Source organism: Molossus molossus, unplaced genomic scaffold, assembly GCF_014108415.1.
Source record: "Molossus molossus isolate mMolMol1 unplaced genomic scaffold, mMolMol1.p scaffold_m16_p_21, whole genome shotgun sequence".
Taxonomy (NCBI): Eukaryota; Metazoa; Chordata; class Mammalia; order Chiroptera; family Molossidae; genus Molossus; species Molossus molossus.
In genome coordinates, this window is record NW_023425357.1 from 20,729,883 (window position 1) to 20,747,944 (window position 18,062).

Below are 18,062 nucleotides of genomic sequence, written 5' to 3' on the forward strand. Positions count from 1 at the left end.
GGCCCTGGTTGGTTGTGCGGGTGGCAACCACTCGATGTTTTTCTTTCACGTCGATGTTTCTCTCTCTCTCTCCCTCCCACTCTATCTGAACCAAAAATGGAAAAAAATGTCCTCGGGTGAGGATTAAAAAATAAATAAATAAAAAATAAAAGTTCTGGTGGTTCCCTGGCCAGTTTGGCTCAGCGGTTAGAGCATCAGCCCACAGACTGGAGAGTCCTGAGTTCGGTTCCCCCTCAGGGCACGTACCTCCGTTGCAGTTTGTCCCCGGCCCCGCTTGGGGTCGTGTGGGTGGCAACCACTTGATGTGTCTCTCACATTGATGTTTCTCTCTCTTTCTTTCTCCCTCTCTCCCTCCTGCTCTATCTGAAGATAAATGCAAAAATGTCCTCAGGTGAGGATAAAATCAATCAATCAATCAATTAAGAAGTTCTGGTGGTAAGCAGTGACATCAGGCCCCCTGGGGTGGGGTCCCACGTTAGTGTTTTTATTTATTTTTTATCTTCACCCGAGGACATTTTTCGTTCAGATAGAGTGGGAGGGAGAGAGAGGAAGAGACAGAAAGAAACATCGATGTGAAAGGGACACATCAAGTGCCTGCCACTCTCACGACCAACCAGGGCTGGGGACAAACCGCAACTGAGGTACGTGCCCGTAGCGGAAACCGAACCCAGGTCTCTCTGGACTGTGGGCCGTCGCTCCAACCGCTGAGCCAAACCAGCCAGGCCCACGTTAGTGTTTTTAAACTTCCCAGATGATTGCATTGGTCAGCCAACATGGAACACCACTGCCCTCTAGCAGCGAAAGGGCAGAGCCAGGTTGCAGAGGTCAGTCTGACCTTATGTTACAGCATTTCCCCATTTCAACCGACAGAAGGCCAGCTGGCCAGAGTCTGGCTTGCTTTATCTCCAGGGTCCAGAACCAGCAGGGCCCAATCAAAGCCGGGTGAAGTCTTCCTGCACAAGTTTCCCATCACACCCTGAAATCTCTGAATAGCTCGGGGTGCTGGGATCCCCTCCCTGCCCTCTCCTCCTTGGATCCCAGTGCCCTAGAACCCCAGCCCAGCCCTTCCCTTCAGGAAGTGAGCTCTTAATGGTCCAAGGTGGACAGGTAATTAACAAATAACAATTCTGGCTTTAGTACAAATGAACTCCTTGTCTGGGGCAGGGTTGGCATTTGTTGTTAATCCCCAAAGTTGGCTTTATCTCTTGAGAGCTTTTCCCTCCTGCTCAGGCAGCCGGGGATTTGAGAGGAGCTGGAGTCCCGCCCTCCTCTCTCCTCTTTCTCCCTCCCTCCTCCCTCCTCTCCCCTCCCTCCCTCCCTCCCTCCCTCCTCTCAGCCTCTAGCATCTCTCCAGGGCCCACTGAGTGACCTGATGCTTCTCGATTAAGAATGTGGCTTTGTCACCGAGCTCCCAGAACATGTTAAAATGCAAATGTGGGGCCCTAGGAGGAGTGTGGCTTTTCTCTATTAGCATTTTATTTTAAGAACTTTGGAATATTCACTGAGGCAGGGCCTCAGAGACTGACTGAGCAGAGAGGCTCCCTCCTGTCGCAGATAACAATAATCAGAGCTTCCTTTTGTTGCGGGGGCTCCACGAGCCGCTCTTGATGGATGATTACAGAGGAGCTAACAGGGACTGAGCACCCCCTGGGCCCACTAGCAGGGGAAGGGCTTTGCGGGAATTCACGCATCGCGTGTGCCCACTGCCCTTCAGAGGCGGTGCGGTCACTACCCAACAGCTGCCAGGTTCGGGATTTTGGTCTTGTTTTTGGCATTTAGGAGCCTCAGGTTTCTGAGGGTCTGTGATTGCTTGTTAGGACCCCACGCAAGTCCCTGACCCAGACTCCACCAGGATGTTACAGAGCTGGACTGGCGGACCGCAGACATCCGGCCTGCCATCCTTTTCTGTAAATAAAACTTTATGAAATAAATGGAACCTGACATGCTGTCTGTGGCTGCTTTCCAGCGACAATGGCAAAGCGGAGTAGTTGTAACAGAGACTGCATAACCCCCAAAGTGAAAAAGAATTGCTATTGATAGGAGGAAGGGCTCGTAATAGGAATAGGACCACCTTGTGTAATAATCATCCACCTTACTGACTATAGATAAGAGGTTTCTTTTTTTTTTTTTTAATCCTCACCTGAGGACATTTTTGCATTTATCTTCAGATAGAGTGGGAGGGAGAGACGGAGGAAGTGAGAGAGACACACCTAGTGGTTGCCACCCACACAACCCCAACAAGGGCTGGGGACAAACTGCAACCGAGGTACGTGCCCCTAGCGGGAACCGAACCCGGGACTCCCTGGTCCGCGGGCGGAGGCTCTAACCGCTGAGCCAAACCGGCCAGGGCTATAAGAGGTTTCTTACAGACCCTGGGAGATTGGAGGCCGTGCTGCAAGAAGACAAACAGGGCTGTAAACATGATAAGATGCCTCAAAGCCCAGATGGGTCCATTGCTCAGAAAACAAAATACATTTTGAGAGCAAAGGACAGGACACACTTGGACTTGATTGTTGTGTCTGGACCCTGACCCCCTCCAGGCATTTGCTTCAGGCCTGCGGACCATTCTCCAGTCCCAGGAGTGGGAGGAGCTGCTTGTAACATCAGAGACAATTAATTACCTTGTTATTGGACGTCAGGATCCTGGAAGGAGACACATGGATCACAGGCCCTACAGCTCTTACCCTGCCCCCCTCCCCCCTGCACACAGCCCCCTTGTTACTTATCTTCTGTAATCAGCTGGCTGTTAGGAGGTGGGAGAGCAGAATTTCCAGGGTGACCTGCCACTCTCCCGTACTGCCCGCATTATTGGAATAAATGCTCATAGATGATTCACCCCTGTCTCTGCTCAATTTGGCTCAAGTAGTGACAGGCGGCCTCGGACCGGTGTGTCCGGTATCACCATCTGGCCCTTTTCATAAAGTTTCCCAGCTCCATCATATAGGATTATGGTTCTAAGAAGCACCAGTTTATGGAATCAGATAGACTTGGGTTTGGGTTCAGATCCTGGCTTCACCACACACACTGTTCAACTCTAAGTTCTCTCTCCCTCTGTTCCTCAGTCTCCACATCTGAGACATGGGGCTGATTGCACCTCTCGGGGTGGCCATGAAGGCTCTCAGGGCTGTGTTGTCCACGTGGCAAATGATCTGTAACTGTCCACTGTTACCAGTAATAGTAGGAAGGCCTCCTCCGAGCGGCTCCTTTTACTTGATGTTCTGGGCTTCTGCGTAAGATTGCAAGGAGAATGTCCCTGCTGCTTTAAAGATGGTTTGAAAATCACTGCTTTACATCAAGTTGGCAGAGGCCTTGGTGGGTGCCCTTGAGGGACTCACAGTCTGAAGGGGCCTCTTCCTGCAGAACTAACCAGCCTGGTAGATTCAGGGCGCTGCAGGGGCTCCCCAGGAAGGAAACAGGATTGGGGTTCCCAGGACAGGCAAGCTGTATCAGTTATCTATTTAGGTTTTTATTTAATTATTTTTTTTAAAGCACAAAGTGCTGCTTTTTTTTTTTTTTTTTATCCTCACCCGAGGACATTTTTCCATTCTTTACTCAGAGCGGGAAGGAGAGAGAGGAAGAGAGAGAAACATCGATGTGAAAGGGACACATCGAGTGGCCACCACCCACACGACCCAACCAGGGCCGGGGACAAACTGCAGCCAAGGTACATGCCCTTAGCGGGAACCGAACCCGGGTCTCTGTGGACCGCAGGCCGACGCTCTAACCGCTGAGCCAAACTGGCCAGGGCGAAGTGCTTCTTTTTTTAAATTGATTTTGAGAGAGAGAGAAACACTGAAATGAGAGAGAAATATCGAGGATTGGCTGCCTCCTACATGCAGCCCAACCTGGGATCAAACCCGCAACCCAGGCATGTGCCCTGACCAGGAACTGGACCAGAGACCTTTTGGTGCACAGGACGACGCCCAAGCAACCGAGCCACACCGGCCAGGGCTCAGTTATGTATTGCTGCATTACACATTACCCCAAAATGTAGTGGCTGCAGCATCATCTCGGTTTCTGCGGGTCGGGAATTCAGGAACGTCTCAGCTGGGAGGCTCTGGCTCAGGGTCTCTTGCGAGGTAGCATTCAAGCTGTTGGCCTAGTCTCAGTCTACCTGGAGGCTGGACTGGGCAGGAGGACCAACTTCCTGGGTGGCTTCTTCACATAGCTGTTGGCTGGAGGCCTCGGTTCCTCAACCACGTGAGCTTGTCCACAGGCTGCTTGCGTGTCCTCAGACACGGCAGCTGGCGTCCCCAGAAGAAGAGCAAGGAGGAATTTGTAGTATCTTTTATGCGCTCCCCTTGGAAGTCACACACCTGCCCTTCAGGTCTTACTCCAGTCATTAGAATTTATCCTAAGTCTGTCTCACACTGAAAGGGAGGGGACTTAGACTCCACCTCGTGGGCACATACCTGAGGACCAGCACACAGAGCCTGTAGCGGTCTTTCGGGAGCACTGGGCCAGTGGTGCTCAGGGTTGGCTCGAGAAGCCGCAGGGATCGTAATCATCCCATTGCTCAGCTCCTGCTGTTGGCCGGGGCCTCAGATTCTTGAGCTAATACAATCCCAGTCTGGGGCTGTTTGGGGAAAAAAAAACAACCACCAAGTGGCAAAGCATAGAGAGAAGAATTTGAACACCCAATCCAGTGGTGCCTGGAATTGTTTTTCAATTTAAATTTAAAGCACCCCTCCTGCTCTGTCCCTGTGACTGTGCTAGACTCAGGTGAGGTACTGGCTCCCCTCCAGATGCTCACGGTAAAGGGAGACAGAATTCAGAACTGATCTTCAGTACCGGTGATCAGTGCTGGAGGATTGATGAATGAACCAGTGTAGACGAACAGAGGAGGGAGGGATCAGGTTTGCTGGGGCATCTTCCCCGAAGAAGCTATTGTGATGAGCTTTGAAGGATGAGTAGGAGCTCATCTCCATGTTAAAGGAAGAAGAACTTTGGGGGGCGGGGATAGCCTATAGCAGGGCATGATGTGGCTGGGAGCCCAGTGGATTTGGGAAACTAAGCAGTATGGAGAGTGTGGGCAGGTGGCAGGGAATGAGGCTGCCAGTTTGGGCTCAGAGGCTGACTTTAATGTATGATCAATAGTATATTTTATGCCCTGGCCAGTTTGGCTCAGCAGTTAGAGCGTCGGCCTACGGACCAGAGGGTCCCGGGTTTGGTTCCCACTAATGGCACGTACCTCGGTTGCGGTTTGTCCCGGGCCCCAGTTGGGGTCGTGCGGGTGGCAAGCAGTCGATGTATCTCTTTCACATCGATGTTTCTCTCTCTCCCTCCCGCTTTATCTGAAGATGAATGCAAAAATGTCCTCAGGTGAGGATAAAAAAGAAAACAGTAGTGTATTTTGTGACTCATGGTTCTGTGAGATGTTAACAGACTCTAAGTTTATTTAAGTTCAAGGAGCCCAAGGTTTAGCACAATGAAAGCGGCGTCCTGACTCCAGGACTTTAACTCTCTCCAAGAGAAGGCTCGAGTAGACGGGATCCCATCAAATAAGTTTGGCAGGATTCCCAAACTTATTTGATCATGGAACCCCCTTCCCAAGGTAGCCTTGGGAGTCCGGTGTTCCACGTAACACACTTGGGAAATGCTGCCTGTAGGTATTGTCAAGAGTTCGTGAGTGTTCTAATGAGGTGGGTGGTCTGATCAGATTGGCTCTGTCTGGCTGCTGTTAGGAGGGCAAAAGCCAGGAGATGGAGGAACTAGGTCGGGCCGAGGGAAGGTTGTCAGATAGAGACGGGGTGGGATCTGCAGGCTTGCAGGTTGATTAAATTGGCTGGGGGGTTGGAGGGTGAGGAGGGGAAGAAAGAATTCTGGCTGACGTTCTGGTTTCTGGCAGATAGGATGGTATTGACCAAGATGGAAGGATGGCGGAAGGTATTTGGTGGGGTGGATGGAGCGGGAACTTCTGTGTCAGGTGGAGATTGGTAACTGGGCGTGGCCAAATTACCTACACTTAATTTATGGGGGAAGTGGAACGTGACATTTAACACCCTAGAAGAAATGGACTCGTTCCTTGAAAAGCACGGCTTACCCAAACTGACACAACATGGAAACGGAAAAGCTAACGAGCCCCATGTCTATTAAAGAAGCCCAGTGTGTCATCAAACGTCTTTGCACAAAGACAGTGCCAAGGCCAGACCGTTTCCCTGGTGAATGCAATCCAACGCATAAGGAAGAATCAACACCGGTCTTACACAAACTCCTCAGAAAGTCGTTAGTGGGAGAGGTAACGTCACGCTCGGCTTCCACTCAGACAGGTGTGGCTCCCCATTCAGGCTCCGTTGCTTTTCTCCGTGGAGAGTCCTGTTTTGAATACCTACGACGCGTCCGACACCGTTCTAGGCACTGAAGTTACATGAATGAACGAGGCAGATACAACTCCCTGTCCTCGCCGTGTTGTGCAAGGTCGTGGGGTGGGTCCTGAGCCTCAGTTTCCTCTTCTGTGAAGTGGGGACAGCAGTGTCCTGTTTCCTGAGCGTTGTCAGGACCCCTGGTGATGGCGAGGGGAGGGAGGCAGGCAGGCAGCCAGCAGCGGGCAGTCCCCCAGCGGCCACTGATGCTTGTCTCTCTGTTGTGTGTGTACGTGTGTGTTCCACGGCCTGCCCTCTCAGGCTTTAAAATGTGTGTCAGCAGCAGCAGCAGCCACGATGAGGCCCCCGTCTTGAATGACAAGCACCTGGATGTGCCCAACATCATCATCACCCCCCCGACCCCCACGGGCATGATGCTGCCAAGGGACTCCAGGAGGACAGGTGAGGCCACCCTGCCCCGCTGCCAAGCCAGGTTGGACTGGGGCGGAGTCTGGCTGGGGACAACTCCAGGGGTCCCCACCTCCCTGGATTTATTTATTTATTTGTTTGTTTGTTTATTTTTATCCTCACCCGAGGACATTTTTCTTTATCTTCAGATAGAGTGGGAGGGGGAGAGAGAGAGAGAGAGAGAGAGACAGACAGACAGACAGACAGACACATCGATTGGCTGCCTCACGCACTGGGACCGGGGACCAAACCGCAACCCAGGTACGCGCCCTTGACTGGAATCGAACCCACAACTCTTGTCTGCAGGCCGATGCTCTAACCCCTGAGCCAAACCGGCCTCCCAGGGCCTCCCTGGGTTTATTAAAAATTGACCCTCGGATCTCCACGGTGGGCCCCTCTCCGTGGCTCAGCCTCAGCAAGATGTGGCATGTTAAGTAATTAGCCAGACAATCCCTGCCGGCAGCGGAGCCGGAGATGGACGGGGCCGGGCAGGCTCGCCACGGGGATTGACGGATGCGCCCTCCCCTGCTAGCCAGGCGACTGATGCTCCATCTTGCCGGCTGCAGAGGTTCAGCTGGACAGGACAGGCTCGGAAATACCCCCGTGCCAGGCTGGGGCTGATGGCTGGGCCTTCGGGGCGCGGCTGACTGCAGGGAGGGTAGAGAAGATGGAATTGTTCCCAGAGAGAAGGTGAGAGGGAGAAGCCCAGACTGGTGCCTCTAAGTGCCCCTCTGTCGACACCGTTGAAGCTGGTGGGACAGATTGTTTATTTATTCATTACACAGATTTATTGAGCCAGACCTGTGCTAGGTTCGGAGGCTGCTGTTGTGAAATAATAATAATAATAATAGTAATAGTAATAATAATAAATAATGATGCTGATAGCAATAAATGAGTCCTAATACTAATTCTGAGTTAGGTCTAGTTTTCATCCCCATTTTATAGATGGTAAACTGAGGTTCAGAGAGCTCGAGACACTCACCATACAGCTGGTAAGTGGCAGAGTTGGGATTCAGACCCGGGCGGCATGATGTGGAGTTCACCTTGTGGGCCCTTAGTCTAGAGCCTCCCAGCGGCCAGCGTCATTCAGCCAACCAGCCACCGAAATGTGCGTCCTGCCAGACGTGGGCGGGGGACACAGGCTGACAGGCTGATGTGGAGCTCATGGAAGTCTGGTGGGGGGAACGTTGGCACACTTTTCCTGACATGTCAGGTTCGGATCTCAGCTTACCCAGGAGGGTAAGATGCTAGAGAAAGATGCTGGATTCTGGGCCACGCTCAGTAAGGATTGTAATGGGTCACCTTCCTATGTCACATTCCCAAGTGGTAGGCGCTGGGCTAAAAGCTTTTCATAAATCTTATTTCTCACTCCGACCCTGTGGGCTGTAAGTACTGTCCTCATCTTTAGTTTACAGGTGGGGAGTCTGAGGCCCAGAGAGGGAAAGGGACTCACACGGGCACGCAGCAAGGTGGCAGAAGGGCTGGGCTCCTGTTCCAACGTCTAACCAAGAGCTCAGTCTGGGCAGTGGAGGCCTAGATCCTTGGCTTTGCCATTACACTCCCATCCCTCTCTGAGCCTCAGTGTCCCCATTTGTTAAATGGGATCCTAACCACCTTCCTTGCTTCTGGGGCCACGTGAATAAAGGGGAGGCTGGTGGATACACTACAAGGTCTGTGGGGTGAGAACCTGGAGGCCCTGGGCCCCCAGGGGGATTCCTGACCCTGGGAGCGGTTCCTTTTAAACATAAGCAGTTCAGCCCTGGCCGGTTTGGCTCAGTGGTTAGAGCGTCTGCCAGCAGACCAAAGAGTCGTGGGTTCCATTCCGGTCAAGGCACGTACCTCAGTTTCGGTTCAGTCCCCGGCCTTGGTCGAGGTCATGTGGGAGGCAAACAGTCAGTGTGTCTCTCTCACATCCATGTTTCCTCTCTCTCTCTCTCTCTCTCTCTCTCTCTCTCTCTCTCTCTCCTTCCCACTCTATCTGAAGATAAATGGAAAAATATCCTCGGGTGAGGATTAAAAAAAAAAAGTAAATGTAAGCAGTTCTTGGCACAGATTAGTGCAGAGGGACCAACACAGGGGTCCCCTCCTGCCGTGTGCGGAGGCAGCGCTCAGGCCTGACCCCCGCTTTCCCATCCAGAGAAGGGAAGCATGGGAGAAAGGGTGCAGGTGTGGAGTCCGAAACCCCTGAAGGTGGATCCTGGCTCTGCCACTCATCGGCATGTCGCTTTCAACCGGAAGCTTCACCTCCCTGAGCCTCAGAGTCTCCATCTGTAAAATGGAGACAATAATAGTGCCTCGGAGAGGTTGTAGAAGTTAGAGGAGGAAGACCAAGGGCTGATTCCTGTGGCGTGGTGTGGATATTCTTGCCAGTGACATTCAGGGCGGAAGGAAGGACCACCAGCCCTGGGTGGCACTTCCTCCATGCCGCAGGGCTCAGGTGATGATAAGATACCTGGGACTTCCTCAGGCACAAGGAATAGGAGAGAACCCCAGAACCCCAGAACCCCAGCCCTGCCTGGCCACCTGCTGACTTGGAGCAGGACTCTGCTCTCTGAGCCTCAAATTCCCATCTCTAGAACCGCCCAGCCTTGGCCTTTAAGAGGCTGAGCCCAGTGTGGGCCTAGGGGTATCACAATGCTAGGAACCCCGGGAGCTCAGCACTGAGTGCGGGATGATGGGTGCATGGGAATCCGATGAGACCCAGTGTCCCTGGGATCTCCTCTTGACAACCGTTGATACCACTGCCCGTGTATAGGGGGCTATCAGGGAGGTGGTACAAAGCAAGGAGCCCAGAGGCACTGGCCTGGGAGCTCCCAGTGGAAGGGGGGCATAAATGGGGTGGGGGATCCGTCCACATGTTGATCCCCCTCTGTCTCCTAGTCTGGCTGGAAGAGACGGGGTCATGTCCGGAGGATGGAGAAATAGACCCTGAAGCCTAAGAAGGAGGCACAGTCAAGGATTTGTTGGCACCAGCTCCTGCTCTGGCCTCCTCATTCCACATGTTCCCAAAGGGGTGTAGCTGCCTGGGACAGATGTGCTGTTGGGAGAGTGATGTCAGCACTTGACCAGAAGTGTGGCAAGATGAGCAAGGAATCAGCCCTGCACGCTTCCAGAATGACGTTTCCCTGGCCCCACTGAGTAGACCGGACCTCTAATGCCTACATATTCTAGCTGACCCCAGGGCCACGGTGATGGCCATCAGGGTGCCAGGGAGAGTCTTTCTTCTGGACAAATACATTCCCAGCACCCTGGGCCATGCAGACAGTGCCCAGGAGATCAGCACTCACAAGAACTTCTTGCAAAGGAGTGGCTACATTTTTTTACAAGTTGTTTTACAGATATCAAAACAGTCCAAAAGTGATTTATAATTCTTTTTGCATTATAAATAAAGATCCTCTGTAATGAATGGTGAACCCTGCTTCTTGGGCTGGGTGGAGGAGATGGAGCACACTCCGATGCAGAGGTGGGTTTAAGAGAATCGCTGATCACAGAGGTCTAGCTGGTGATGAACCTTTGGACGGTCTCAGGCCCCTTGATTTGCAGATCGCTGCATGAGCCAGGACATGGCCAAGGACACGGGCTCATAAGTCACATAGATCTTGTTTGAGTCCTAGGTCCATTCCTGCCAGCCGTGGGATCCTGGTAATAATACGTCTCTAGGATGGGAGGCAATGGTTTTGTTTTAGTTTAAAGAACATCAAATTGTTGGTGTCCCCCTCTCCCCATAGACTGTCTGATCATGGCACATGTGTTTCTGTTCTTTTCCTTTGGTTTCTGTCAGAGGCTGTGTGGCTTTCCCTGACTTTGGTTGGTCCACAGTCATCATTGGGTTGTCCCAGAAGCAGAGCCTGGGCCATGCATGGCTTTAGGAGCAAGAGGTCTGTGTGGGAGGTGATCCTGGGACACATGGGTAGAGGAAAGGCAAGTGTCGTTCCCGGATCCCCAAGGCCACACTCGGATTCAGTACCTTGCTGGAAGGACTTAACTCAAAAAAAACCCATCATAGTCACGCTTGTGGTTTATTACAGCAAAAGGATACAGAGCGAAATCAGCAAAAGGAAGAAGCCCAGAGGGTGGGGTCCAGGAGAGACCAGAGCATCCAGGAAAGTCACACCCAGACAGAACTTCTCCCAGCAGTGATGGTGACACACACACCCTCGGTGTGGCCCACCAGGAACACTCACCTGAATCTTGGTGTCCAGAGTTTTCCCTGGGGGTTGGTCATGTGGACATGTCTGACCACCCACGTGGTGGCCTCAGTCTCCAGTCCCTCCAGAGGTCAAGGCTGATACCATGTGACCCAGGCCCCACCATTAACCACACCGTAGATGTCCCATGTGGCCCAAGGTCCAGGTAAACAAAGACACTCCTATCAGGTTGGGCATGCCAATGTTGAGAAGTCTTCTTTCAGGAACCAGAGGCCGAGGTCAGCTCTCTGGGCACAGTTCATTCTTTTTTTTTTTTTAATCCTCACCAGAGGACATTTTTCCATTTTTTCTTCAGATAGAGTGGAGGGGAGAGAGAGGAAGAGAGAGAGAGAAACATTGACATGAAAGATACACATCGAGTGGCTGTCCCCCGCACAACCCCAACCAGGGCTGGGTACGAATCACAACCGAGGTACGTGCCCATGATCGGAATTGAACCCGCGACTCATTGGTCCGCGGGGCGATGCTCTAACCGCTGAGCCAAACCGGCCAGGTGGGCCCAGTTCATTCTTCACTGCACAAGAATTGAGGCTGGGAAGGGAAGGGGCCATAAAGGAGCTGCAGCCAGTCCACACACACCTGGACACACCAGACCACTGAGTGCCCAGGTTTATGATGGACCCCACATTCAGGACCAGCTCCGTGGGCCTGTGATGAGCGCCTTCCAACAGAACCCACACTCAGAAGGACCCCCACTCGGCTGTTATTGCCTAGAAATTCTTAATCCTTGTTAAACAATGGCCCACATGTTCATTTTGCACCCGGTCCTCTGAATGATACAGTGGGTTCTGCTTCCTACAGAGACACACACAGCCTCTTGATGGGAGCGACGTCACAGGCACATTGTACGAAGAGCACGTGAGATGGAAGATGTTGCTCTGGCCATTTTTGGAACCGCAGTCCACCACCCCATTCATGCAGTTTTCTGTCTCCAGAATGCCTTTGCACCCCTTTCCCAGCCCAGCCCCCTGGCAAAGCCCAGATCCATTGCTGCCTGGTACTGCCCCACACCGGGCCATGCAGCTTGAAGTCTTTTCTTTCCCCCCCGGCCCCCACAGCACCCTCTTCTCTGCTAGGGCAGGGCACCCTTTGATTGTTTCATAATCACTGATGTGCAAGTCAGCAGAAGAAGGGGTGACCCTGTCAGCTGGGGCTCAGGACCTAGGGCTAATATACCCATACTCAACCCTTGGGTGCCTTCACACACTACCCTTAGAAAATAAAGCTAAGTCCTGGACCTCACACTTAAGAGGTGCTCAGGACTTTTTTTTTTTTTTTTTTAGTACGTGTCCCTAGTGGGAATCGAACCTGGGACTCTCTGGTCCGCAGGCCGATGCTCCAACCGCTGAGCCAAATCGACCAGGACAATGTGCTCAGGACTTTTAATTGTTTAGCCCTCCTATCCCTTGCTGTGTGCAGGACTGTTCTAAGCACTTTGTGCATAGTTTATCTCATGATACTCTTGGAAACTGAGATATAGTGTATTAGTTTTCTTTTTGCTGTGTAACAAACAACCGTTGCTATAGACTGAATGTTTGTGCCCCTCCACCCCCCTTTTCATAGCTTCAAACCTAACCCCCATTGTGATGGTAGTAAGAGATGGGGTCTCGCCCAGCCAGGGTGGCTCAGTAGATTGAGTGTCACTCCCATGAGCTGAGGGGTGCCGGTACGATTCCCGGTCAGGGCACATGCCCTGGTTGCAGGCTCAATCAGTCCCCAGTAGGAGGCGTGCAGGAGGCAGCCGATCGATGTTTCTCTCTCACATTGATGTTTCTCTCTCTCTCCTTCCTCTCTCTCTAAAAAATCAATAAAAACATATTTAAAAAATCTTTTTTAAAGAGGTGGGGCCTTTGAGAGGTGATCAGCTCATGAGGGTGGAGCCTCCCTGAATGGGATTAGTGCCCACAGAGAGAGATCTCTTCCGTGTGAAGACATGGCCACCTATGAACCAGGAAGTGGGCCCTCACCGGACACCAAATCCACTGGTGCCTTGCGCTTGGGCCTCCAGCCTCCAGAACTGTGAGTAAAACAATGTCTGTTGTTTGTATACCAGTCTGTGGTATTCTGTTACAGCAGCCCAGTGGACTAAGACGTTCCACCCTCCGAACTCAGTAGCTTAGAAAACAAGCATTGATCCACTCCGTGGTCTCTGGGTTGGCCACGGCTCTGCCGAGTGGCTGCCAGGAGTTGGGCTTTGTCAGGCTCTAGCTGGGTTCACATCTGCCCCTTGTGTCTCCTCTTGTGGCCAGCAGCTATCAGAGTATGTTCTCGTGGAGAATGGCAGAACCATGGAGCACGGGCCAGGCCAGTGCACTACAGCTCCTGACCATGACTCGTGGCCCCAGCCCCGTTCCCTCTGCAACCCAGGGAGATGCTGGGCCCGGGGCTGGGGCTGGGTGCTCACTCTGATTGCCGGCTCCGTCCACAGGCTGGAGGGAGCCCCACATCTCCCTGGGACCTGCACAGAGGCCTCCAGCCCACTCGGCAACCTGCCGTGGCTAATCACTGCTTCGTCCAGGCTTTTAGTGCCCATGGCAACAGAGAGAAGTCCAGGCGGGAAGGCCAGCCTCAGGCCGCATAGGACACTGGGCTTGGCTTTCTCACAGGGCCTCTAGATGTCAGCAGTAACGCTGGTGTTTGCAAAGCTGTGCTTGAGGAGACCCACCAGGCCCACCAGCGCCGCCAACCTGTCGGGTCGTTGTGTTCTATGTGGACTCGACCCTTCACGAAAGGTCGGGGTGCTGTCTAGGTTGGGGTGGGGGCCTCTGTGGGCTGGTCTAGAATGACGATTGATTTTGAATTCACAACATGGCTCTTTGATTTTTATTTTCTGAGACAGTTCCTCCATTTAAATACATCCTGGGGGATGGTTACTAATGTGTGCAGTTTATTTTTCATTTATTTTTAATGCCAAAGCTGCACATACTGATTACAACTAACAATAAAAAAGCTTTGTAAATGGCTCCCCCCGAAGTGGGGGGTGGGTAGGGGGGCAGGGGCTGCAGTAAATGGCAGCTAAAGAGGAAATGGATGGAGGACAACAGCTCTGGCCCCTGACAAAGCCCCTCACCCCTAACCCTGGTGTGTCCCAGAGAAGTTCCCAGTTTCCAGGAGGCCAGCAATGTCCTATCCGAGACTTGGGATTTGTGCTATATGCTTCCAGGAGGGGAGGCTGGGAGGGGACAAGAGTGTGAAAACAGATGGAAATGTAATTTTTTAATGACAGCAGCAGATGGCAAAAAGACACAAGAGTGTGTTCGCACCATGTCGGAGCCACTTGAGAGAGCCCAGCTCAGCCGTGATGTGCGCCATGCAGCTGGCATGATGGTTCCCCTGCCAAACCCTGGAGGCCAGTGAACTGCACGGAGGAACCTGCAGGCCCTCCGGGGGGGGGGGGGGCAGGGAGTGCTGCCAGGCTGTGTGGGGCCACAGGTAGCTGGGGAAATACCTGTGGCCACCTGGGTGGGGTCCGGCAGCAATCAATGGGCTCTGTTTTCAGACAGCCCCTTTTTGTGTCCCCGTGCCCGCTGTCCTGGTTCAGGCCATCGCCGCTGCTCACCTGGACTTCTGCTCACAAACTCCAGGTGAGTCTCCTGCTGCTGGTCCGTGTCCCACCCCCACTCCATCCACCAGAGTTGTATTTCTGCATTGCAAATCTACTCGTGTCACTCAGCCTCCATCCCTCAGGTGGCCTCCCACCTGACAAAGCCCCTCACCCCTAACCCTGGTGTGTCCCAGAGAAGTTCCCAGTTTCCACTTGGGATCATGTCCATGCGCTCAGAAGGGGCTTACAAACCAGGCCCTCGAGAGCTGGCCACTGCATGTGTTTCTTGCTTCACTTCTTGCCACACTCAACAGGGATGAGAATGCCTCGTGGGACTACCATGAGCAAAAGAAACCACTCCTTCCTTGGCCCAGTACCTTGGTTGGTTAGAGCGTAGTCCTGATATGCCAAGGTTGCAGGTTTGATCCCTGGTCAGTGCACATACAAGAATCAACCAATGGCCCTGGCCAGCATGGTTCAGTGTTAGCGCGTCAGCCCACGCATTGAAGGGTTGCAGGTTCAATTCCCGGTCAAGGGCACATTACTGGGTTGCAGGTTCGATTCCTGGACCCAGTTGTGGTGTGTACGGGAGGCAACCAGTTGATGTGTCTCACATCAATGTTTCTCTCTCTCTCCCCTCTCCCCCATCCCTTCCACTCTCTAAAATTCAGTGGAAAAAATATCCTCCAGTGAGGATTAACAACGAGAATCAACCAGTGAATGCTTAAATAACTGGAACAACAAATTGATGTTTTCCTCTCTCTCCCTTCCTTTCTCTAAAAATCAATAAATAAAAATTCAAAGAAAGAAAGAAACCACTCCTGTTCAGAGCAGAAGCCACTATCTGCCATGTTGGACACAGCTGAGAACCTCACAGGCTCAAGGAGATGATGACATTCAGAATAAGTAGAGCGGAGGCAGCCAGCCGGGTGGCCCAAACCAATCAGAGCCACCAAGGTCAGTCCTGCAGGAGGTCATATTATCACCTCCACATTAGAGACTAGATGCAGGCAGGGGCTCAAGTCACAGTGTGAGCTGTGGCTCTTAGCCTCCTGGAGCTCCGTGGGGGGTCTAGTTAGGGAAGCAATTGCATCCTATTATCGCAGAGCTGCTCTGAACCACACCTGCTGGCGTGTTGCAGCTGAGGCGAGGCAAGGACGTCACCCCACCCCGAGGAGGTGTTTTGCATTCTGCATTTCTCTTATGCTGCCATCACTGTAGTTTGAACCCCTTTCTTAGATGGGTGACGCCACTAGCTGGAAGTCAGTGCTTTCCCTGAGTCCTCCCGGAGACCACAGGGGAGAGGCTTTTTATCAGAGCAGCGGCTCTGAGCGTCGGCCCAGGCCTGAGCCCCACACCAGAGGTTCCAGCTCCTTGGGTCCAGGTGAGGCCCCAGCGTCGGGTAGATGACACAGGTGGGGTATACACATGCAGCTTCTCACCCACCTCCTCAATTCTTCATCGATTCATCGCTTTCCTAAGCCACTGGTCTCACTACAAGAACATCACTTCCACATAGCAGAGGTTCTAACTAATCTAAGAGTGAATGAACTCACTATGCACATAGACCACAGGTTTTTCCCAAACATGCTCAACCCAAGATCGCAGGTGGGGATGCATCGGTGGGCTGCTGGCCCAATGTCAGACACAGACGTAAATGACCCTTCAGAGCATCCTGGGTCCCCAGTCAGTCACTCATAATGCAAATGCTTAATTTCTACCTGTGCCCATTGTACTGGCCAGAAACGTGTGGGGCATTTTCATCACTAGAGAAAGATCCATTGCCTTGGAGTCAGAAGCCCACGTTGCTGGCTCATTTTGGAGCACCGTTCTGCTGGCCTAGATTCTGTGTGACCAAAGCTATTGTACTGCCAACTACCCTGAAGGGGGCAATAGGTTCACAGCTTCGGGGGTGTTCTTAGGTTTCCGGTAGGGAGCCTGGGGAGGCTTTTTAAAATAAACTTTTTCTTGGTAAGGATAGCTCTAGAGTCACAAAAAAGTTACAAAAATAGTACAGATGGTTCTCATATACTGCCCACCCAGGTTCCCCTGGCACATTTGTCACAATTAGGGAACCCATTTTGATACATTATTATTAACTAAAGTCCATTCTTTATTCACATTTCCTCAGTTTTCCTCTAATGTCCTTTTTTTGTTCTGGGATCCCATCCAGGATCCCACATGACATAGAGTCACCATGAATTCTTAGGCTCCTCTGGGCCGTGACAGTTTTCTAGACTCTCCTTGTTTTTGATGACCTCGACAGGTTTTTCATTTTTGGTGTTTTTTTTTCAGAGAGATCAATTTGTTGTTACACTTATTCATGGATCCACTGGTTGACTTTTGTGTGTGCTCTGGCCCTGATCCCGCATCAAACCTGCAACCTTGGTGTATCAGGACGGTGCTCAACCAACTGAGCTACTCGGTCAGGGTGACCTTGACAATTTTGAGAAGTGCTGGTCAGGTGTTTTGTAGAAAGTCTCTCTACTGGGATTTGTCTGATATTTTTCTTGTGATTAGACCAGGGCTGTAGGGTTGGGAAATAAAGTGCCCCCCATCCATGACATCGGGAGGGGTGCGTGCTATCACCATGGCTTATCACTGCTGATGTTGAGCTTGGTTACCTGGCTGAGGTGTTGGTCAGGTTTCTCCACTGTCAAGTTCCTCTGTTTTCCCTGTTTCCATCCTGTTCTCTGGACCGCAGGCCGACGCTCTTACCGCTGAGCCAAACCGGCCAGAGCACCATCCTGTTCTCTTTGGAAGGAAGTCGCTCTGGGCAGTCCACACTTCAGGAGTGGGGTGTTGTTGAAGGTGGGCATCTATATACATCATTTGGAATTCTTTGGCATGAAGGGTTTGTCCCTTCACGCCATGAATTTTATCATCAACTCTTAATTCATTACCACATGGGGCATTCTAGCCTTCTAGGGGAGGCATTTCTTATAACAGGAAATAATGGTATGAGGGCCTGCCCACCCCATCTCAGGTAGCAGCCCCACTTACATCACTCCCCTCCTCCCCCTCTCCAGTTTTTCTCTTGTCTGTTTACGTCTCATTCCCCCTGCTTTAAGAGGCCAGGCGCGAGGCGGGGTATTTAGAGCCTCTCTGGATCCTGGGCATGGCTCAGGGCTGGGCTAGGTTGGGGCAATCATTCTCTCCATTTTCCCCACCATAAAAACCTCCTGGGGAGCATGTTAAGTGTGTGGTTTCTGAGTCAGAAAGTCTGAGCCTGGAGCGCAGGGAAGGGCATTTTAAAGAACAGCTTTATTGAGGAATAATTCACTCTTTTAAGTGTACAAGTCAGTGGTTTTTAGTATATTTACAGAGTGTGCAACCATCACCACTAATTCCAGAACATTTCCACCACCCAAAAAAAGAAACCCCATACCCATTAACAGTCACACCCACTTCTCTCTCCCCTTGCCCTGGCAACCACTAACCTCCTTTCTGTCTCTGCAGACTTACCTATTCAGGATGGTTCATATAAATGGAATCATACATGGTTTTGGTGACTGGCTTCTTTCACTTGGCGTGTTTTCA

General features: G+C 52.0%; 1 protein-coding gene across 1 annotated transcript in view; it reads left to right on the forward strand.

Moving 5' to 3' along the window:
- Nucleotides 1-10,162, forward strand: part of CUNH16orf74 (chromosome unknown C16orf74 homolog) — a 33,639-nt gene extending 23,477 nt beyond the window's left edge. Inside the window, exons 3-4 of the mRNA XM_036275815.1 lie at nucleotides 6,624-6,764; nucleotides 9,651-10,162. Coding sequence (XP_036131708.1) covers nucleotides 6,624-6,764; nucleotides 9,651-9,709 — 200 coding nt within the window. The 3' untranslated portion in view covers nucleotides 9,710-10,162. The remainder of the gene's footprint in view (nucleotides 1-6,623; nucleotides 6,765-9,650) is intronic.
- The last annotated feature ends 7,900 nt before the right edge of the window (nucleotides 10,163-18,062 follow it).